The 23,317-nt window shown below is 57.6% G+C and overlaps 1 protein-coding gene across 2 annotated transcripts; it reads right to left on the bottom strand.

Annotated features, from left to right (window-relative positions):
* Positions 1 to 686: 686 nt before the first annotated feature.
* AHNAK (AHNAK nucleoprotein) lies at positions 687 to 22,916 on the bottom strand. 2 transcript variants are annotated; one of them, XM_068998105.1, is made up of 6 exons: positions 22,873 to 22,913; positions 19,450 to 19,542; positions 18,837 to 18,990; positions 18,240 to 18,427; positions 9,923 to 18,091; positions 687 to 7,828 (listed from the first exon to the last, which is right to left on the bottom strand). In XM_068998105.1, the coding sequence occupies exons 3-6, from the start codon at positions 18,988 to 18,990 to the stop codon at positions 2,000 to 2,002; spliced, it is 14,340 nt and encodes a 4,779-aa protein (XP_068854206.1). In that variant the 5' UTR covers positions 19,450 to 19,542; positions 22,873 to 22,913; the 3' UTR covers positions 687 to 1,999. The 2 variants fall into 2 exon arrangements, with proteins under 2 accessions (XP_068854206.1, XP_068854205.1); XM_068998104.1 differs by having other exon boundaries at positions 687 to 18,091; positions 22,873 to 22,916.
* Positions 22,917 to 23,317: the final 401 nt, after the last annotated feature.

Below are 23,317 nucleotides of genomic sequence, written 5' to 3'. Positions count from 1 at the left end.
TAACGCCCAGTGCGTGAGGCAGGGTCACCCCCCCGGGTTAGTTATCGTCGCAAACTACAGCTCCCAGCATGCACCGGGGCCCAGCATGGCCAAACCCGCCGTTATTCAAAACCACAGGTGCCAGAATGCCTCGGGAGTAACATGGCCGCCAAACCACTTCCGCCGTGGCAGTTTAATTTAAGCCTCCACTTCCCATCATACATCGGGGCCACGGGACCGGAACTACGCACCTTTAACGAAACTACAATTCCCGTCATGTATCAAGACAATATGGCCGACTTCCTGTCCATTTTCTGGGAAGTTCCGCTCTCTTCGTGCCCCAAAAAGGGTGGGTATGTGCAGTAGCGCCCCCTGGCGGGCGGGAGGAACAAAGAGGAGGGTTTTTTAGGGGAGGGGCAGAAACCCCGAGGGGGGGCGGAGCCGGGGGGGGGAGAACCCAAATCTGAGGGTGCGGGGCCATGATCCCACATCGGGGGGGGAGGGGACACCTGGGGGGAGGGGCTGTGACACCAAACCCGGGGTGGAGAGGGGCCATGGGGGGTGGGGACTCGAAATTCGAGATGGGGAGAGGAAAGAGGGACCTTAAATTTTTGGGAGGGGGGGATATGGGGAGGGTTGTGACCCCCAAATCCGAGGGGGGTGGATCCCCAAATTCGAGCTTAAAAAAAACCCCAAATGCACCGAAGTCGCGGTTAATAAACATTTTTTTATTTGCATTTTCCACCCTGGTTTTTCTCCCGTTAATTCACCGTTAAAGTGCTGCAAAGGGAACGTTTTTATATTTTCAGGGGGGTTGGGGTTTTTTTCTGGATTTTTTAAAATTTTATTTTATTTAAACTCCAAAAATTCTCATAAACAAAACTTTATCCCAGACGCCCAATGCACATTTTTATTTTGGGGGCTGAACAAGACAAAAATTGGGAGATTTTCCCCAAATTATAATACAAAGAATGTAACAAATACAACAAAAAACAGCCAAAAAACCGCCAAAAAAATGAAAATAAAGCTGCGGGAAAAACCTTGGGAGCGGCTCTGGGCTCACTCCGTCCTCCCCAGAGTCATTTGATCTCCAGGTTTTGTGCCATGGATTAAATTTTCCAAGCTCCAGGGACTCTTCTCGGTTTCACAGGCCAGGGTTGTGTTTTTTGGTTTATTTTTATTACTAAATCCATGTTTTTTGGTTTATTTTATGTAATAAATCCATATGTTTTGGTTTCTTTCTTTCAATAAATCCATTTTATTCCATCATTTTAATACACCCCTCTTCTTTGGTTTATTTTCTTAGCGGACCCAATTTTATCTCTGTGAATTCTTTTAATAAATCTATTTTATTTATAATTAATTTTAAAATTTATTTCTTTAATAACTCCTTTTTTTAAATGGATCCACATTTTTAAGGAGCTTTTTTAAAAATAATTCCATTTTATTTGGTTTCTATTTTCAGTAAATCCATTGCTTTGGTTTATATTTTTAATATATCCATGGGTTTGGTTAATTTATTTAATATAACCATGGGTTTGGTTTATATTTTTTTAATAATTCCACAGTTTTGGTTTATGTGGTTACTTTATTAATAAATCCACAGTTTTGGTTTATTTATTTCACAAACCAAAAAACCAAAAGGTTCTGCTGCATTTCCAATAAATCCATTGACCTGACAGAACTTTCAGCCCCGCAAAAAAAAAAAAAAAAAAGCCAAAAAAAAAAGGTTAAAACAGAGGAAAAAAAAAAAATTTCATTTCCATGAACCAAACACTGAAAATTTTTTGAGGGGGAGGAGGGGAAAAAAACAGAGGAAAACGAAAAAAAAACCCCAATAAAAATATCAAAAAAAGGGTAAATTGGGAGGGAAGAAGTGAAGCTCTCAGTGGGGCCAGAGCGAGCGTAGGGACCCCGAGGGGGACCCCAAAATTTCGGGGGGACCCCCAACCCCTCCCCCCATCTCTGTACATGTGGGGGTCCCTCCGTCCAGGCCTATGTACAACCCCTCCCCCAGCGGTCACTCCTTGCGCTTGGCCACCGCCAGCTCCACGCCGGGCACGCGGAACCCGCCCCGGGCAGCGCCACCGACGCCCTCGGAGGACGAGGACGAGGACAGGCGGGACTTGGGGGACCCCAGTGCCCGCCCCACGTCCTCGTCCCCGGCTGTGACCTCGTAGCACCCCTTGGCCTTGGAGCCGATGCCGCCGAAGGTCCCAAATTTGCTCTTGGGCTGCTTGGTGGCGGCGTCCAGCTCAGCCGAGTGGTCATCGCTGAAGGACGACGAGCGTGGCCGCGGCTTCTTGCTGCGGAACAGCGAGAATTTGCCCTTGGCCGCCGGCGCCTCGGCCTCCAGCTCGCCCTCGGCTGAGCCCAGACTCACCTTGGAGCTCTTCAGGTCACCCTTGGAGCCCGACACCGACCCTGATGCCTCAGGGGACCCCAGGGTGCCACCGCTCCGCCCTTTCTGCTTGGAGAAGTTGAATTTGGGCATCTTGAGCTTGGATTTCTTCATCCTCGCCTCAGCCTCATCCGGTTCCGGCTCGGCCACTTCGGCCCCAGGGAAGTCGACGTCCACCCCGACCTCCCGGCCCTTGGCCTCGGGCTCAGAGAAGACGAATTTCGGCATCCGCAGCTTGGGGAAGGATACTTTGACCTGGCTGCCCTCGGGGCCGGCCCCAGTGCCCACCTTGGGGCCGGAGGCGTGGAACGTTCCGGCGCCAGCGCTGACTGACGGCGGCGTCACCTCGGCCACACCTTTGACCTTTGGCCCTTTCATGTTGACATTCAATCCTGAGCCAGACACTTCCGGAGCCTCCAGGTGGACGCTCACCCCCCCATGAGGGGCTTCCACACTGACCTTTGACCCTTTGATGTCACCAGCCACATCCAGGTTTGGTCCTTTTAGCCTCAGATCAACGTCCGGCACGGGGACACCGGGAGACGCTGTTGTTGGGAATTTTGGCCCTTTCAGTTCCACCTCGGGGCCTTCCAGCTCCAAACCAGAGCCCTTCAGCCCCACCTTCACTTGGGGACCTTCCAGAGTGACCCCTGCGTCCCCTCCCTCCATGCTGGGGCTGGAGATGCCGAACTGGGGGAGCTTCAGGGATGGGAGTTTGATGGTGCCCCCCAGAATTTCGAAGCCAGAGTCGTCTGCCGATGCTTTGGGGGATTTGACGCCGATGTCTCCTTTCAACTTTGGTCCTTTCAGGTTGACATCCAAATCCAGGCCGGAGACGTCCAGCGAGGGCCCCTTGAGGTCTAGGGAGGCCCCCGGGGACTGGACGGAGCACGGGACGCCCCCCTTGACCTCCACCGTCGGGGACTTGACCTCGGGCAGCTTCACCTTCCCCCCCAAGCCGCCGAGGTCGAGGCTGGGCGCGTCCAAGGTGACGCCGGGCCCTTCCACGGAGCCCGAAACGTCCAAGTCTCCCTTTAATTTTGGTCCTTTCAGGTTCCCCTCAAACTCAGGTCCGGAGATTTGGGGCCCTGTGAGCTTCACATCTACATCCGAGTCCACATCTGGCATTTCCAGCCCCAAACCCATTTTCCCCCCCTTGCGCCATCCCAGTTTCCCCTCGGGACCTTCCAGTTGTGCTCCGGCAACGCTGACTTCACCTTTTACTTTTGGTCCTTTCACACCTAAGTCAACATCCGGCACTGCGACTGAGGGAACGGCGACATCGATCCCAGGGCCTTTCAGGTCCCCCCTGATTTTCACATCCCCAGCGCCCACCTGGACCCCGGGGAGTTTGAATTTTGGGCTTTTCAGGTTCACGTCGGGACCTTCAATGTCCATGTTGAGACTCGGGCCCTTGAGGTCGCCCTTGACCGCCGGCACCGACACCTCCAGATCTCCCTCGACTTTCGGGACCCCCACCGAGGCCTCCCCTCGGAACTTGTGCGATTTGAGGTCGAATTCGACGTCTGGGAAGGAGATTTTCCCAAACATGGGTTTCTTGCCTTTGGGCGATTTCACGGCGGCATCACCTTTGACGGTGACGTCGGGGCCGGCAACGTTGAGCTCCGCGTCCAGCTCCGCCCCCGCTGCGTTCACATCGAATGCCCCCTTCTTCCCCTTCACTTTGGGGCCGCTCATGTGGATTTTGGGCATCTTGAACTTGCTCTTCTTCCCCTTCCCAGACAGATTGACCTCAGGTGACTCCACATTCAGCTCTGCCTCCGGTAAATCAACCTCCGCCTTTGGGCTTTTCATCCCAAACCCAAACTTGGACTTTTTAAACTTGGGAGCTTTGATGTTGGCCTCCGGGCCCTCAATGCTCAGGTCGGGACCTTCAACATCAACTTCAGGGCCTTTGACCCCAAATTCTGGGCCTTTGAGGTTGACCTCGGGCCCTTTTAGGTGACCTTCCACCTTTGGGGTTGAAATGTCAAAGCCGCCCTTGGTTTTGTGGCCTTTCAAGTTCAAGTCTATCTCAGGCATGGAGATTTTGGGGACGTTCATGTGCATTTCAGGCATTTTCAGTTTAGGACCTTTCACTTTGCCCTCCAGACCCTCAACATTGACCTCCGGGAGGCTGAGGTCAACCTTGGGGCCAGACAGATCCACCTCGGCCTTTGGCAACTTCACATCCACATCGGGACCTTCTCCTTTAAAGCCAAATTTGGGCATTTTCATTTTGGGTAGCTTCACTTTCCCCCCCAGACCATCGACGTCAACTGCCGGGCCCTCGATGTCGACTTTGGGGCCTTTGATATCGACCTCGGGGCCCTTCAGACCCCCCTCGAGCTTGGGCCCGTGCAGGTCAGCGTCACCTTTCACCTTCAGGCCCTTCAGGTTCAGGTCGATGTCGGGCATGGAGATCTGGGGGGTCTTGACCTGAATTTCAGGCATCTTGACCTTGGGCCCTTCCAGGGTCACATCCGGCGCCTGAATGTCCACCTTGGGGCCTTTGATATCGACATCTGGGCACTGCAGGTTCCCTTCCAGCTTAGGGACAGAGACATCGATGTCCCCCTTGACCTTGGGGCCCTTCAGGTTGAAGTCGACGTCTGGCATGGAGATCTTGGGGGCCTTGATGTGCATCTCAGGCATCTTGAACTTGGGGCCCTTCACCTTCCCCTCAGGACCTGCCAGATCAATGTCAGGGAGATCAACATCGACTTTGGGGCCTTTGATATCAATTTCAGGGCCCTTCAGGTCACCTTCCATCTTCGGGACAGAAACATCGACATCACCTTTGACCTTGGGGCCCTTCAGGTTAAAGTCGACGTCGGGCATGGAGATCTTGGGGGCCTTGATGTGCATCTCGGGCATGGAAAATTTGGGACCTTTGACTTTCCCGTCCACGCTCAGGTCAGGAGCCTCCACATGCATGCTGGGGCCTGAAACGTCGACGTCACCCCTGGGGAGGGTCACATCAACGTCCATCCCTTCCCCTTTGAATCCAGGCATGGAAAATTTGGGCATCTTGAACTTGGGGAGTTTGAATTTGCCCTCAGGGCTGTCGATGCTAACGTCGGGGGCAGTGACGTTGACCTCAGGACCTTTCAGCTCTCCTTCAACATTTGGCAGAGACATGTCCACATCACCTTTGATTTTGGGGCCTTTAAGGTTCAGATCAAGGTCTGGCATGGAGATTTTGGGGGCCTTGATGTGCATCTCAGGCATCTTGAACTTGGGGCCTTTCAGTTTTCCTTCAGGACCCTCAATGTCCACCTCTGGACCTTCAATGTCCACCTTGGGGCCGGACACATCCAGGTTTCCTGTTGGAAGGTTCACGTCCACCTCAGGACCTTCTCCCTTCAGCCCTGGCATCCCAAATTTGGGCATCTTGAATTTTGGCAGTTTGAATTTCCCTTCAGGGCCGTGAATGTCGACATCGGGTGCTTCAATGTCCACTTTGGGGCCTTTGATGTCCAGCTCAGGACCCTTCAAGTCACCCTCAAACTTGGGAGCTGAGATGTCCACGTCGCCCTTGACCTTGGGGCCCTTCAGGTTGAAGTCAACATCGGGCATGGAGATCTTGGGGGCCTTGATGTGCATCTCGGGCATCTTGAACTTGGGGCCTTTGATCTTCCCCTCAGGACCTCCCAGCTCCACATCAGGGAGATCAACATCGACTCTGGGGCCTTTGATGTCCAGTTCAGGGCCCTTCAGGTCACCTTCCACCTTGGGAACGGAAACATCAACGTCACCTTTGATCTTGGGACCTTTCAGGTTCAGGTCAATGTCGGGCATGGAGATCTTGGGGGCCTTGATGTGCATCTCGGGCATCTTGAACTTGGGGCCCTTCACCTTCCCCTCTGGCAGCTCCACATCCACTTCCGGACCTTCAATGTCCACCTTGGGGCCAGACACATCCAGGTTTCCTGTCGAGAGGTTCACGTCCACCTCGGGACCTTCTGCCTTGACCCCGGGCATCCCAAATTTGGGCATCTTGAATTTGGGCATCTTGAATTTTCCCTCAGGGCCATGAATGTTGACATCGGGTGCCTCGAGGTCCACTTTGGGGCCTTTGATGTTGATTTCAGAGCCCTGCAGGTCCCCTTCCAGTTTAGGGACAGAGACATCGATGTCACCCTTGACTTTGGGGCCCTTCAGGTTGAAGTCAACATCCGGCATGGAGATCTTGGGGGCCTTGATGTGCATCTCGGGCATCTTGAACTTGGGGCCTTTGATCTTCCCCTCAGGACCTCCCAGCTCCACATCAGGGAGATCAACATCAACTTTGGGGCCTTTGATGTCAATTTCAGGGCCCTGCAGGTCACCTTCGAGCTTTGGAAGGGACACGTCCACGTCCCCCTTCACTTTGGGGCCTCTCAGGTTGAAGTCGACATCGGGCATGGAGATCTTGGGGGCCTTGATGTGCATCTCGGGCATCTTGAACTTGGGGCCTTTGATCTTCCCCTCGGGTCCCTCCAATTCCACATCAGGAAGGTCAACATCGACTTTGGGGCCTTTGATGTCAATTTCAGGGCCCTTCAGGTCCCCTTCCAGCTTGGGGACAGAGACACCAATGTCCCCCTTCACCTTGGGGCCTTTCAGGTTCAGATCGATGTCGGGCATGGAGATCTTGGGGGCTTTGATGTGCATCTCAGGCATCTTGAACTTGGGGCCTTTGACCTTGCCTTCTGGGCCCTCAATTTGAACATCTGGGGCAGAAACATTGAACTCGGGGCCTTTCACATCCACCTTCGGCCCTTTCAGGTCCCCTTCCACGCTCGGCAGTGACACATCCACGTCCCCCTTCGCTTTGGGGCCTTTCAGGTTCAGATCAAAGTCTGGCATTGAGATTTTGGGGGCCTTGATGTGCATCTCGGGCATTTTGAACTTGGGGCCTTTGATCTTCCCCTCGGGTCCTTCCAAATCAACATCAGGAAGGTCAACATCGACTTTGGGGCCTTTGATGTCCAGTTCAGGGGCCTTCAGGTCACCTTCCAGCTTGGGAACGGAAACATCAACGTCTCCCTTCATTTTGGGGCCCTTCAGGTTCAGATCAAAGTCCGGCATTGAGATTTTGGGGGCCTTGATGTGCATCTCGGGCATCTTGAACTTGGGGCCCTTCACCTTCCCCTCAGGACCTTCCAGTTCAACATCAGGAAGGTCAACATCGACTTTGGGGCCTTTGATGTCAATTTTGGGGCCCTTCAGGTCACCTTCCACCTTGGGAATGGAAACATCAACATCTCCCTTCACTTTGGGGCCTTTCAGGTTCAGGTCAATGTCGGGCATGGAGATCTTGGGTGTCTTAAAATGCATCTCGGGCATCTTGAACTTGGGGCCCTTCACCTTCCCCTCTGGCAGCTCCACATCCACTTCTGGACCTTCAATGTCCACCTTGGGGCCAGACACATCCAGGTTTCCTGTTGGCAGGTTCACGTCCACCTCGGGACCTTCTGCCTTGACCCCGGGCATCCCAAATTTGGGCATCTTGAATTTGGGCATCTTGAATTTTCCCTCAGGGCCGTGAATGTCGACGTCGGGTGCCTCAATGTCCACTTTGGGGCCCTTGATGTCGATTTCGGGGCCCTGCAGGTCCCCTTCCATCTTCGGAGCAGAAACATCGATGTCACCCTTGACTTTGGGGCCCTTCAGGTTGAAGTCAACATCCGGCATGGAGATCTTGGGGGCCTTGATGTTCACCTCGGGCATCTTGAACTTGGGGCCTTTAATCTTCCCCTCAGGCCCTTCAATGTCCAGCTCTGGGCCTTCAATGTCCACTTTGGGGCCTTTGATGTTGATGTCTGGTATATTTACGTCCCCTTCGATTTTTGGTGTGGATAGGTCAATGTCCACCCCCCCTTTCACCTTGGGGCCTTTCAGGTTCAGGTCCAGGTCTGGCATGGAGATGTTGGGAGCTTTGATGTTCATCTCAGGCATTTTAAATTTGGGACCTTTTATCTTCCCTTTTGGACCTTCAATGTCGAGGTCGGGAACTTCTACGTCCAATTTGGGTCCTTTCAGGTCTACCTGGGGCAGGGACACATCCACATCCCCCTTCACTTTGGGGCCTTTCAGGTTGAGGTCAATGTCAGGCATGGAGATTTTGGGGGCCTTGATGTTCATCTCGGGCATCTTGAACTTGGGGCCTTTGATCTTCCCCTCTGGCCCCCCAATGTCCACCTCTGGGCCTTCAATGTCCACTTCAGGACCAGACACATCCAGTTCTCCCGTTGGCAGGTTCACATCCACCTCTGGCCCCTCCCCTTTAAACCCAGGAACACCAAATTTGGGCATTTTGAACTTGGGCATCTTGATTTTACCCTCTGGGCCATGAACATCCACGTCGGGGGTCTCAAGGTTGACCTTGGGGCCCTTGATGTCCACCTCGGGACCCTTCAGCTCCCCTTCCAATTTGGGGGTGGACAGGTCAAACTCCCCTTTCATTTTGTGCCCCTTCAGGTTCAACTCCACATCCGGCATCGAGACTTTGGGCGAAGAAATATTGAGAAAAGGCATTTTGAATTTGGAACCTTTGGACTTCGCCTGGACATCCAAATCCGGAGCCTGAACCTCGACTTTCGGGCCAGACAGCTCCACCTCAGGTTTTTTGAGCTTCACGTCCACCTCAGGGCTTTGAACTTTTGGGCCAGAAAAGCCAAACTTGGGAAGTTTAAACCTGGATTTTTTACCTTTTCCTTCAAGGTCAACCTTCGGCCCCTCCAGCTCGAGCTCTGGCCCTTTGATGTCCACTTTTGGGCCTTTCAGCTCGCCCTCGACCTTGGGAAGAGAAGCATCGAGGTCACCTTTCAATTTGGGGCCTTTCAGGTTCAGGTCGATGTCGGGCATGGAGATTTTGGGGACGTTGAACTGCAGCTCTGGCTTTTTGAACTTGGGGCCCTTCAGTTTCCCTTCTGGGCTGTCAATGTCCAGGTCAGGGACAGAAACGTCAACCTTTGGACCCGAAATGTTGACATCAGCCTCAGGGAGGTTCACATCCACCTCAGGACCTTCCACTTTTGGCCCGGAAAATCCAAATTTGGGCATCTTGAATTTTGGCATTTTAATTTTCCCTTCCAGGCTGTGAATGTCAACATCGGGTGCTTCAATGTCCACTTTGGGGCCTTTGATGTCCAGCTCAGGACCCTTCAGGTCCCCTTCCAGCTTAGGGACAGAGACGTCGATGTCCCCCTTGACCTTGGGGCCCTTCAGGTTGAAGTCAACATCCGGCATGGAGATCTTGGGGGCCTTGATGTGCATCTCGGGCATCTTGAACTTGGGGCCTTTGATCTTCCCCTCAGGACCTCCCAGCTCCACATCAGGGAGATCAACATCGACTTTGGGGCCTTTGATGTCCAGTTCAGGGCCCTTCAGGTCACCTTCCACCTTGGGAATGGAAACATCAACGTCCCCCTTCACTTTGGGACCTTTCAGGTTGAAGTCGACATCAGGCATGGAGATCTTGGGGGCTTTGATGTGCATCTCAGGCATCTTGAACTTGGGGCCCTTCACCTTCCCCTCTGGCAGCTCCACGTCCACTTCCGGACCTTCAATGTCCACCTTGGGGCCAGACACATCCAGGTTTCCTGTTGGCAGGTTCACAGCCACATCTGGTGCCTCCGCTTTGGAGCTGGGGACCCCAAATTTGGGCATCTTGAATTTGGGGAATTTTATTTTCCCTTCTGGGCCATGAATATCGACATCAGGTGCTTCAATGTCCATTTTGGGGCCTTTGATGTCCAGCTCAGGGGCCTTCAGGTCACCTTCCAGTTTTGGAACTGACACGTCCACATCACCCTTGACTTTGGGGCCCTTCAGGTTGAAGTCGACATCAGGCATGGAGAACTTGGGGGCCTTGATGTTCATCTCAGGCATCTTGAACTTGGGGCCTTTGATCTTCCCCTCAGGCCCTTCCAGCTCGACATCAGGAAGATCAACATTGACTTTGGGGCCCTGGATGTCGATATCTGGGGCTTTCAAACCTCCCTCGAGCTTTGGAACAGAGACATCAACGTCCCCCTTCACTTTGGGGCCTTTCAGGTTGAAGTCGACATCAGGCATGGAGATCTTGGGGGCCTTGATGTGCATCTCGGGCATCTTGAACTTGGGGCCCTTCACCTTCCCCTCTGGCAGCTCCACATCCACTTCCGGACCTTCAATGTCCACCTTGGGGCCGGACACATCCAGGTTTCCTGTTGGGAGGTTCACGTCCACCTCAGGACCTTCCGCCTTGACCCCGGGCATCCCGAATTTGGGCATCTTGAATTTGGGGAACTTTATTTTCCCTTCTGGGCCATGAATGTTGACGTCAGGTGCCTCAATGTCCACTTTGGGGCCTTTGATGTCAATTTCAGGGGCCTTCAGGTCCCCTTCCAGCTTAGGGACAGAGACATCGATGTCCCCTTTGACCTTGGGGCCCTTCAGGTTGAAGTCAACATCCGGCATGGAGATCTTGGGGGCCTTGATGTTCATCTCAGGCATCTTGAACTTGGGGCCTTTGATTTTCCCCTCAGGACATGCCAGATCAACATCAGGGAGATCAACATCAACTTTGGGGCCTTTGATGTCAATTTCAGGGCCTTTGAGGTCACCTTCCACTTTGGGAAGGGAAGCATCAACGTCTCCCTTCACTTTGGGACCTTTCAGGTTCAGGTCAATGTCGGGCATGGAGATCTTGGGTGTCTTAAAATGCATCTCGGGCATCTTGAACTTGGGGCCCTTCACCTTCCCCTCTGGCAGCTCCACGTCCACTTCTGGACCTTCAATGTCCACCTTGGGGCCAGACACATCCAGGTTTCCTGTTGGCAGGTTCACGTCCACCTCGGGACCTTCTGCCTTGACCCCGGGCATCCCAAATTTGGGCATCTTGAATTTGGGCATCTTGAATTTTCCCTCAGGGCCGTGAATGTCGACATCGGGTGCCTCAATGTCCACTTTGGGGCCCTTGATGTCGATTTCGGGGGCCTTCAGGTCACCTTCCAGCTTGGGAGCAGAAACATCGACATTGCCTTTGACTTTGGGGCCTTTCAGGTTGAAGTCGACATCAGGCATGGAGAACTTGGGGGCCTTGATGTTCATCTCAGGCATCTTGAACTTGGGGCCTTTGATCTTCCCCTCAGGCCCTTCCAGCTCGACATCAGGGAGATCAACATCAACTCTGGGGCCCTTGATGTCGATGTCTGGTGCTTTCAAATCTCCCTCGAGCTTTGGAACAGAGACATCGATGTCTCCCTTCACTTTGGGGCCTTTCAGGTTCAGGTCAATGTCGGGCATGGAGATCTTGGGGGCCTTGATGTGCATCTCAGGCATCTTGAACTTGGGGCCCTTCAGTTTCCCCTCTGGACACTCCAGCTCAACGTCAGGAAGGCTGACATCGACTTTGGGGCCTTTGACGTCAATTTCGGGACCTTTTAGGTCCCCTTCCAGCTTGGGGACGGAGACATCAACCTTGGGGCCTTTCAGGTTCAGATCGAAGTCCGGCATGGAGATCTTGGGGGCCTTGATGTGCATCTCGGGCATCTTGAACTTGGGGCCTTTGATCTTCCCTTCTGGACACTCCAGCTCCACATCTGGAGCCTCAGTGTCCACTTTTGGACCTTTCAGGTCACCTTCCAGCTTGGGCAGGGACACATCGATGTCGCCCTTGACTTTGGGGCCTTTCAGGTTCAGATCAAAGTCTGGCATTGAGATTTTGGGGGCCTTGAAGTGCATCTCAGGCATCTTGAACTTGGGGCCCTTCACCTTCCCCTCTGGGAGATCAATGTCCACGGCAGGAGCTTCGATGTCCAGTTTGGGACCAGAAGCTTCGATGTCCACATCTGGGCCTTTCAAATCGCCTTCCAGTTTTGGGCCAGAGATGTCCACATCCCCCTTCAGTTTTGGGCCTTTCAGGTTCAAATCAATGTCAGGCATGGAGATTTTGGGGGTTTTGAAGTGCATTTCGGGCATCTTGAACTTGGGGCCTTTCAGCTTCGCTTCCGGACACTCCAGGTCAACATCAGGGAGGTTGACATTGGCTTTGGGGCCTTTGATGTCAACGTCTGGGCCCTTCAAATCTCCCTCGATTTTCGGGATGGACACGTCCACATCCCCTTTCACTTTGGGGCCCTTCAGGTTCAGGTCAAAGTCCGGCATTGAGATCTTGGGGGCTTTGAAGTGCATCTCAGGCATCTTGAACTTGGGGCCCTTCACCTTCCCCTCGGGGCCCTCCAGTTCGATGTCAGGGACATCCATGTCCACTTTGGGTCCTTTCAACTCCAGATCTGGCACTTTCACGTCACCTTCAATTTTTGGGGCAGACACATCCACTTCTCCCTTCAGTTTGGGACCTTTCAGGTTCAGGTCGACATCAGGCAGAGAAAATTTCGGTGCCTTGATGTTCATCTCGGGCATCTTGATCTTGGGTCCTTTCCACTTCCCCTCGGGACCTTCAACGTCCACATCAGGAACATCCACATCCAACTTCGGACCTTTAATATTCACATCCGGACCTTTCAGGTCACCCTCCAGTCTGGGGACAGAGACATCAAGACCCCCCTTGACCTTCGGGCCTTTCAGGTTGAGGTCGATGTCCGGCATGGAGATCTTGGGGGCTTTGATGTTCATCTCGGGCATCTTGAACGTGGGGCCTTTGATCTTCCCCTCAGGGCCCTCAATGTCCACACTCGGCATCTCAACGTCCACCTTGGGGCCGGACAGATCCAAGTCCCCTTTCGGAAGGTTCACGTACACCTCAGGACCTTCTCCCTTTAGCCCCGGCATCGCAAATTTGGGCATTTTGAACTTTGGCATCTTGAACTTTCCCTCTGGACCGTGAATGTCAACATTGGGTGCCTCAATGTCGACTTTGGGGCCTTTGATGTCCAGTTCAGGGCCCTTCAGGTCACCTTCCACCTTGGGAACGGAAACATCAACGTCACCTTTGATCTTGGGACCTTTCAGGTTCAGGTCAATGTCGGGCATGGAGATCTTGGGTGTCTTAAAATGCATCTCGGGCATCTTGAACTTGGGGCCCTTCACCTTCCCCTCTGGCAGCTCCACGTCCACTTCCGGACCTTCAATGTCCACCTTGGGGCCAGACACATCCAGGTTTCCTGTTGGAAGGTTCACGTCCACCTCGGGACCTTCTGCCTTGACCCCGGGCATCCCAAATTTGGGCATCTTGAATTTGGGCATCTTGAATTTTCCCTCAGGGCCGTGAATGTCGACGTCGGGTGCCTCAATGTCCACTTTGGGGCCCTTGATGTCGATTTCGGGGCCCTGCAGGTCCCCTTCCATCTTCGGAGCAGAAACATCGATGTCACCCTTGACTTTGGGGCCCTTCAGGTTGAAGTCAACATCCGGCATGGAGATCTTGGGGGCCTTGATGTGCATCTCAGGCATCTTGAACTTGGGGCCTTTGATCTTCCCCTCAGGACCTCCCAGCTCCACATCAGGGAGATCAACATCAACTTTGGGGCCTTTGATGTCAATTTCAGGGCCCTTCAGGTCACCTTCCACCTTGGGAACGGAAACATCAACGTCACCTTTGATCTTGGGACCTTTCAGGTTCAGGTCGACATCGGGCATGGAGATCTTGGGGGCCTTGATGTGCATCTCGGGCATCTTGAACTTGGGGCCCTTCACCTTCCCCTCTGGCAGCTCCACGTCCACTTCCGGACCTTCAATGTCCACCTTAGGGCTGGACACATCCAGGTTTCCTGTTGGCAGGTTCACGTCCACCTCGGGACCTTCTGCCTTGACCCCAGGCATCCCAAATTTGGGCATCTTGAATTTGGGCATCTTGAATTTTCCCTCAGGGCCGTGAATGTCAACATCAGGTGCCTCAATGTCCACTTTGGGGCCTTTGATGTCAATTTCAGGACCTTTCAGGTCACCTTCGAGCTTAGGGACAGAGACATTGACATCTCCCTTCACTTTGGGGCCTTTCAGGTTCAGGTCAATGTCGGGCATGGAGATCTTGGGTGTCTTAAAATGCATCTCGGGCATCTTGAACTTGGGGCCCTTCACCTTCCCCTCTGGCAGCTCCACATCCACTTCTGGACCTTCAATGTCCACCTTGGGGCCAGACACATCCAGGTTTCCTGTTGGCAGGTTCACGTCCACCTCGGGACCTTCTGCCTTGACCCCGGGCATCCCAAATTTGGGCATCTTGAATTTGGGCATCTTGAATTTTCCCTCAGGGCCGTGAATGTCGACGTCGGGTGCCTCAATGTCCACTTTGGGGCCCTTGATGTCCAGTTCAGGACCCTTCAGGTCACCCTCAAGCTTTGGAAGGGACACGTCCACATCGCCCTTGACCTTGGGGCCCTTCAGGTTGATGTCCACATCCGGCATGGAGATCTTCTGTGTCTTGATGTGCATCTCGGGCATCTTGAACTTGGGGCCTTTGACCTTCCCCTCGGGACACTCCAAATCCATGCTGGGCACCTCAACGTCCACTTTTGGCCCTTTAATGTCCATTTCTGGAGCTTTCAGGTCCCCTTCCACCTTGGGGACTGCCACGTCCACCTCTCCCTTCAGTTTGGGTCCCTTCAGGTTCAAGTCCACATCTGGCATTGAGATTTTGGGGGATTTGATGTTCAGCTTCGGCATCCGGAATTTGGGACCTTTCCATTTCCCTTCCGCTCCTCCAACGTCCACCTCTGGACCTTCAATGTCCACCTCTGGCCCAGAGAGGTCCACCTCTCCTTTGGGCAGGGTAACGTCCACCTCGGGCCCTTCCAGCTTGGGACTGGACACGTTGAAATGAGGCAATTTCATTTTTGGCATTTTCAGTTTGGCCTCTGGACACTCCAGGTGGACATCTGGGACCTCCACATCCACCTTCGGCCCCTTGATGTTGATGCCGGCATCACCTTCAACCTTCGGGAGGGACACGTCCACCTCTCCCTTCACCTTGTGTCCCTTCAGGTTCAAATCCACGTCCGGCATCGAGATTTTGGGTGATTTAATGTTAAGTTTCGGCATCTTGAATTTGGGGCCTTTTATCTTCCCTTCTGGACATTCCAAGTCCACCTCAGGCACGTCAACATCCAACTTGGGACCTTCCACATCAATTTTGGGACCTTCCACATCGATCTTGGGACCTTTCACATCAATTTTGGCACTTTCCACATCCACTTTGGGGCCTTTCACATCGATTTTGGGGCCCTTCAGCCCAGAAATTCCAGCATCCCCCTTCAGTTTCGGGGTCTTCAACCCCAAATCCACATCTGGCATGGAGAGTTTTGGGGTCTGAACGTTGAGTTCAGGCATTTTAAACTTGAGACCTTTCCCTTTAACCTCCGGCCCTTCCATGTCCACACTCGGGACATCGATGTCCACCTTGGGGCCGGAAATGTCCATCTCCCCCTCTGGGAGCGTCACCTCGAGGTCGGGGCTCTTTCCCTTCACCTCAAATTTGGGCATTTTCAGCTTGGGGAACTTTAATTTCCCCTCGGGCCCTTGGACATCCAAATCTGGCGCTTCAACCTCAACTTTGGGGCCTTTGATGTCCAGTCCGGGGGTTTTCAGCTCCCCTTCCAGTTTTGGGGTGGAAATGTCAAGGTCTGCCTTGACTTTGGGCCCTTTGAGGTTCAGGTCGATGTCGGGCATGGAGATTTGGGGGGTCTTGATGCTCATCTCAGGCATCTTCACTGCAGGGCCCTTGATGTCCACGCTGGGGACGTCGAAGGTCACGCTGGGACCCGAAATATCCACTTTGCCCTTGGGAAGGGCCACCTCCAGGTCGGGGCTCTCTCCCTTCACCCCAAATTTGGGCATTTTCAGCTTGGGGAACTTCAGTTTGCCCTCGGGCCCTTGGATGTCCAAATCTGGTGCTTCAACCTCGGCTTTGGGGCCTTTGATGTCCAGTTCAGGGCCCTTCAAACTGGGCACGGACACGTCCAGGTCGCTGCTGGCCTTGGCACCATCGAGGGTCAGGTCAACATCAGGAGCAGAGATTTGGGGGGCCTTGAGGTGCATTTCAGGCCCCTGGATGTCCAAACTTGGTGCCTCAATGTCCACCTTGGGGCAGGACACATCCATGCCGCCTTTCGGGAGGTTCACGTCCACCTCTGGACCTTCTGGTTTGACCCCAGGCATGCCAAATTTGGGCATCTTGAATTTGGGCATCTTGAATTTTCCCTCGGGGTTGTGAATGTCCACTTCAGGTGCTTCAATGTCCACTTTGGGGCCCTTGATGTCCACATTTGGAGTGCTGACGTCCACCTTGGGGCTGGAAACGTCCACCACCCCTTTGGGAAGGGTCACATCAACACTGGGGGTCTCTCCCTTCACCCCAAATTTGGGCATTTTTAGCTTGGGGAACTTCAGTTTCCCCTCGGGCCCCTGGATCTCCATTTCCGGGCTCCCAACCTCAACTTTGGGGTCTTTGATGTCCAGCCCAGGGGCTTTCAGCTCTCCTTCCAGTTTTGGGGCGGAAATGTCCAGATTTCCCTTCACTCCGGGCCCTTTGAGGTTCAGGTCGACGTCGGGCACAGAGATCTGGGGGGTTTTGATGCTCATCTCGGGCATCTTCACGGCGGGGCCATTGATGTCCACTCCAGGCACCTCCACCCCAATCTGGGGCCCTTTAAGGTCCAATTGAGGCCCCTTCAATTCACCCCCCACAGTCGGCACGGACATGTCCAGTCCTCCCTTCAACCCCTTCATGTCAACGTCCATCTCCACGCCCTTCAGGACACCCCCTGGACTGGCCACTTGCACCTCAGGACCCTTCACGTCCACCTGGAGCCCCTTGGGGCCGAGTCCTTTGAGGTCACCTTCCACCCTGGGGCCCCTCAAGTTCAGGTTCACGTCTGACAGTGAAATTTGGGGCGTTTCCACCTTCTTGAATGTGGGACCTTTCCATTCCCCTTCCACGGCCACCTCAGGGACCGCCACGCCCTTGGGGACATCCACGGTGGCATCTGTGACGGTGAATTTGGGGAAGGTCATGTGCGGGATTTTGATTTTCCCCTTGGCGCCGTCAGGGGCCGGGACCTCCACGCCAGGGACATCCAACGGAGGGGAGGGGACCTTGGTGGCACCTTTGACTGCCACGTCCACCTGCGGCACTGGGACTTTGACAGACGGGGATGAAACCTCCGCTCCAGGCGAGCAAGTGACGTCCATCCCGGGGGTCGGAACTTCGCCACCAGACTGGAACCCAAATTTGGGGATTTTCAATGTCGGGATCTTGATTTTCCCCACATCCACGGGCGGTGAGGAGCCGGCGACCTCTCCCTGCGGACACAGAGCCCCGCCAGACACGTGGGGCCCTGTGGCGTGGAATCCCATGTCCAGCTCTCCCATCTGTCCATTGGCCTCGATCCTGGGCAACCCTGGGAAGGCGCCAGAGCCCTTCCAGCCCGGGATGGATTTTCCAGTTTCTCCAGCAGGAATTTGGCTCTGGGGCAGTGCCGGCTCTGTCGGGGTCTGCAGGTGAAGCCCCCCAGTCCCGCTCGGGCTTTTCCTGGCGTCGGCACCAGACGTCAGCCCGAGCTCCGGTGTCGGGATCTGGACGTTGAAATCGGGGCCACCACCGAGGATGTCGAGGTCGCCGTCCTGCCGGGTGACGTCCACAGTGTAGGCAGTGACCTTGCGGGTGACCGTGATGGTCCGGCTCTGCATCCCCCCAGCCTCAGTGTCCGGCCCTTCCTCGGACCTCAGCCGGGGCTTGATTTTGGTGGTGTAGATGCGCTGGTACTCCTCGTCATCGCCACTCTGGGGATGGAGATGTCCGCCATGAGTGCTGGGAGGCTGCTTCCTCCCCCTCCCCATCCCCATCCTCATCCTCCTCATGCTCATCCTTCCCCCTCATCCCCATCCTCCTCCTCATCCTCCTCTTCCTCCCCCTGTCCCCACCACTCACCAGCACGACCTCAGGGCTGCCGGGCACGAAGGCCTCGTGTCTGCAGGGCTGTCCGGGCAGGGGTGACCGGTCCCCGCGGCGCTGCAGCCGCAGTCCCACCGTGTGGTGGCCCATGGTCTGCAGCAGCTGCGCCACCTCCCCTGACTGCAGGTTGTCAAAGTAGACGGTGGCGCTGACGATCTGATCCCCTGCGGGGACAGGGACAGGGGACGGCCAGGTCAGGGATTTCAGGGGGGGACACCAGGACACCCTGTCCCCATCGTGTGTGACCATGGGGTCATCGTCCATGAGGATGGAGGAGGAAACACCCAAAGTACCACCAGGATGGATGAAAAAGCTCCAAAACTCTTGTTTTTCCCCCCAAAACCCTCAGGGAAGAGCACCTGGGGGGTCACTGCCCATGGGGACAGAGGCAGAAGCTCCTGAGGTGCCACCAGGATGTCCTGAAGGTCCCCAAAACTCCAGTTTTATCCCTAAAACCCTCAGGTTTGGGTGGGACTTGAACCATGGGGTCGCCACCCACGGGAGTGGAAGAATAAATGCCCCAAGCACCACCAGGATGTCCCAGGTGTCCCCAAAGCCCCCGATTGTCCCCACCTTCCTTGACCACGCCCATGCGGGCGGCCGGAGAGTTCTGCTGGACGCGCCGGACGAAGACACCGTCGTCAGTCTGGTCGATGGTGATGCCGTGGGAGCCGCTGCCCTGCCAGTTGGGCAGGAGGATCTCCCGCGTCTCCTCCTCCCGCTCCATCTGCACCAGGACATGGTCAGCAGGGCAGGGCAGGGGCTGGACACGGGGCCAGGGGACAGACACGGCGTCTGGGGGTGGTCACAGGGCTGGACACGGGGTCAGGGGGTGGGCATGGGGCTGCACACGGGGGCTGGAGGTGGACAGTGGGTCGGAGGGTGGGCATGGGGGCTGGGGGTCAAGAGGAGGGGGTGGATGCAGGGTTTGGGGTCAGGGCAGGACTGGACGCTGGGTTTGGGGTCAGGGGAGGGGGTGGACACAGGGTGTGGGGTCCGAAGAGGGGCCGGACACGGGGGTCAAGGGAAGGGGCTGGACAATGAGTCTGGGGTCAATGGGAGGGGTGGATGCTGGGTCTGGGGGCAGGGGAGTGGCCAGACACAGGGTTTGGGGTCATGGGTGTGGCCAGACACAGGGTCTGGGGTTCGGAGAGGGGTCAGGAGGAGCTGGACCGGCCCCACTGACCTTTGTGGGGTCCCAGTCCCGGCCGGATCAGCCCCAGGAATCCTCGGCCCTCGCTCAGGAACCTCGCGGCGACTGCGGCGTCACCTCCCCAGCCTGGAGGGGACAGCGGGGGACATCGTGGGACACCGGGGACACTCATGGGACATCGGGGGGACACCGGGGACATTCGTGGGAATTCCGGAGCAGGGGGGATCGGGAAGGGTGGGGCAGCGTGGGGATGTCACCTGTCCCTTGTCACCTGCGTCACCTGAACCCCACCTCGATCAGTTCCTGATGTTTTGAGGTGATTCCACTGTTTTTAGGAAATTCTGGGGATTTTTTTTTTTTTTGTCCTTTCCCTGCCCCAATACCACCCCAAAAACTGGGAGGGGACCCCTGGGAGGACAGCACGGAGGGTCCTGGTGACCTCAGGGGTGGCCACGAGCCACCAGCGTGTCCCTGCTGCAGAGAAGGTGACAGTGGCGGGGGTGGGGGAGTGACAGCGCCGGGATTGTCACACCCCGGGGACAAGCAGGGACCTCCCGACCGTCCCCAGCGGGGCGGTGGCACCGGGGGGGCTCCGGATGGGGGGGTGCTGCCCGGTGCCACCTTGGGGTCTCCCCCCTCCGCCCCGGCGGTGTCCCCAAGGGGGACAATTCGGGCTCGGAAGCCTCTGGAAGGCTCCGCGCGGTGGCGGCCAAACTGGTTGGTGACTCAGAGCGGGGCGGGGGGAACCGGGGGGGGACAAGGGGGGGGGGCCGGGGGTGACTCAGAGCGGCCCCGAGCGCTGGGAGCGGCCCGGCCCAAAAATGAGCCAAAAGCCGCCTTTTCCACCATTTTTCCACGATTTTCCCTCTTCTCCCGCGGCTCGGGGGGGGTGACACGAGGGCCCACCCCCCCTTGGCGACACAGGGGCCACCTTCGCGTGTCCCCGCGGCAATGCCACCCCCCCGCCACAACGTCCGCGCTATTTTTGGGGTGAAAACCACGTGCGGCCCCTTCCCGGTATTTTTAGTGTCCCTCCCCCCGCCCCCAAAAAGCCGCAGAGGGATGAGATGTCACCCGCAGCCGTGTCACCCTGGCCGGTGTCACCCCGGTGTGTCCCCGCGCCACTCCCGCACCCCAAAAAGCCACGGCCACCAACTCGGGGGGCTGTGTGGGGGGACACTGGGACAGTGGGGTGATGTTCGGGGACACGGGGACACTGATGAGACCCCCACCCTTGGATGCTGTTTTGGGGTCCTCCCAGAGCCCCCCCCCGCCCCCGGGTGTTTGTGCCGAGCGCGGCGGCTCCGGGGCCACAAAGCGACAATTTGCTGAGGCCACCACATGTCCCTTAATCACCCGAAAACCGCCCCGCGCCAGCCTCGTGTCCGGTCACCGAGGGGGTGTCACCCCACGGGGCCGCCCCCGGGACACCCCCGGTGCCACCACCACAGGGTCACCCCCAGCACCTTCCTCCCCCCCCCCCTCCGGTCACCGAGGACCCCACGATGTCACCCCCGCAGTGTCTCCCCCTCCATGGTGCCAGCTCCAGGGTGTCACCCCCAGGACCCTCCTCATCCTCCTCTCTGCTCCCCGAGGGACCCCCTGGTGTCACCTCCGCAGTGGCACTGTCACAGCGCCACCTCCCAGGGACCCCCAGGACCCCCCTCATCCTCCCTCGTGCTCCCCGAGGGACCCCCTGGTGTCACCTCCTGGTGACGGCGACGGTGACGCAGGGCCCGGGATCCTCCCAGGAAACCCCGCCAAATCCCGGAAAACTATCTCCAAAAAGCGGGGGGAAAATGGGAAAATGGGGGGAAAAGTAGAGAAAAAAAAATCTGGGAAAAAATGGGAAGAAATGGGGGGAAATGGGAGAAAAAATAGAGGAAAAAGCGGGGGGAAATGGGAAAAAACGGGAGGAAAATCGGAGAAAAAACAGAGGAAAAAACAGGGAAAAGTAAGAAAAAATGGGAGAAAAAGCCCCAGGATGAGGAGGAGGAGGAGGAGCGGGCGGGGCCCGCGGCCGGTACCGGTCGGACCGGCTGGAGCGAGAGTCCCGCGGGCGGCGGGGACCGCGGGGATCCGGGAGGGTCCCGGACCGGTTCCACCGGGTCCTGCCCGGACGCTGCCCGCGGCCACACGCGGTGGCGCCGGGACACTCTGGGGGTGTCCCCAAACCCCGCCCCGGCCCCCTCCCCAAAAACCCCCCCGGGAACCCCCAAAAGCGCCGCGTGCGCCCGAAAATGTTCAGAGAGGGGCGCGCGCAGGAATCGCCCCCCCAGTAAAATTCGGGGGTCCCCAGGAGGCTCGGGGGTGGCCTCGTCCCCCAAAATGGGGTGGGGGTGTCCCCAAGGGGGGGGACAGAGGGGGAAGTGGCGCCCGGGAGCGGCCGCGCCCCAAAACCGCAGCGGGTGCGCGGGGGGGGAGGGGGGGAACCCGCGCCTCCTGCCCCCCCCCCCCAAATCCCTCCTTCCCCACCGACCCCTCGGGTTTTGGAGTTTTGGGGGATCAAGCGAACCCCAAAATTAACGCCCCCCCAAAAGCGCCGAGCTCTCCCCACCCCCGCGCTGATGAGCGTTAATTAACGAACCCTCATTAACCGAGCGCCCACGCGCGGCCGCGCCCTCGCGGGATCCCGGGGATCCCCCCCACCCCAAAAACGGCACCGGAACCCCCCCTCCGGGGGTCCCCGCGGCCCGGGCGGGGCGGGAGCGGCGGCAGGGGCCCGGAGGGGGGGGGGGGGAATCGCCGCGGCCCCGCCCCCAACGGGGACTCCCCGGGCGCGGCCGGAGGGGGGGGAAGGGGGGGCCACGCCCTGAGCGCGGCCGGGACCTCCCGGGACCCCCAGGGCACGCGCGGGACCCCCCGGGGCTGTCCCGTGCAGCTCGGGAGACCCCCGGGACGCTCCCCCCGGGATCCCAGAGCTCCCCCCGGGCGATCACGGGACACGCGTGGGCCCCCCCATCCCCCCGATTCGGTCCCGTGGAGTTCGCGGCGCTCACGGAGCCCCCCCGGACACCCCCGGCAGCACCGGAGCCCCCCGAGACAAACGAACCCCGCCAAGCCCCCGGCGGCACCGGAGCCCCCCGAGACGGTCACGGGACTCCCCCCTGCACCCCCACGGCAGTCCCGGGACCGCCGGAATCCCCTGGGACCCCGTGGAACACCCCCGGGACCACCGGGACCCACTCCCGGCTCTCCCGGAGCCCCCCAAGCCCCTCCCGGGACCACCAGGACGCCCCCCCGCCCTCCCTGGGCTCCCGGAGCCCCCCGGGACGCCCTCGGACACTTTCCGAACCCCCCCGAGAACTCCCGGGACAGACCCGGGACCACCAGAACTCCCTCAAAACACCCCCGGGACAGTCCCGGGGACCCCCCCTCGCCCCTCCCGGGGGGTCCCGGTTCGGTTCCCGGTCCCGTCCCGGTTCTGTCCCGGTCCCGTCCCGGCCCGGCCGGTACCTGCGCGCAGTGGGCTCAGCTGCTGGGCCGGGCCATGCCCGGTGCCGGTTCCTGGCGGCGGTGCCGGTGCCGGCGGTCCCGGAGCGGCCCCGGCGGGTCCGTGCGGAGTGGCCGCGCCCGGGCGGGTCCCGGCTCTTGTAGGGCGGCGGAGCCTCCCCCGCCCCGCGGGGAGGGCCCGGCCCGGCCCGGCCCCGGGACAGGGAGCGGCCCGGGACAGCCCCGGGAGGGAGCGGCCCCGCAGCGGCTCCGCAGCGGCAGCGGGAGCGGCCCCGCCGCGCCCGGAGTGGGGCACGGCCCGGGGACGGTTCCGAGCGGGGGCGGTTCTGATCCCGGTCCGGGGACGGTTCTGATCCCGATCCAGCCCCGGTTTCTCTCCCGGTCCGGTTCGGACCCCGATCCCGGTCCGGGGACGGTTCTGATCCCGATCCAGCCCCGGTTTCGCTCC

This window comes from Aphelocoma coerulescens, chromosome 31 (assembly GCF_041296385.1).
Source record: "Aphelocoma coerulescens isolate FSJ_1873_10779 chromosome 31, UR_Acoe_1.0, whole genome shotgun sequence".
NCBI lineage: Eukaryota > Metazoa > Chordata > Aves > Passeriformes > Corvidae > Aphelocoma > Aphelocoma coerulescens.
Note: the sequence above shows the minus strand (reverse complement) of the source record. Positions and strands in the feature narration are given on the sequence as shown.

Excerpts from the sequence above, each read along its gene's own strand:
- AHNAK (XM_068998104.1), bottom strand. The coding sequence starts at position 18,990 with ATGGAGCGGGAGGAGGAGACGCGGGAGATCCTCCTGCCCAACTGGCAG. Across the intron at positions 18,428-18,836 it reads CATGGGCGTGGTCAAGGAAG|GGGATCAGATCGTCAGCGCC; the intron begins GTGGGGACAATC and ends CTGTCCCCGCAG. Across the intron at positions 18,092-18,239 it reads GCAGCCCTGAGGTCGTGCTG|AGTGGCGATGACGAGGAGTA; the intron begins GTGAGTGGTGGG and ends CTCCATCCCCAG.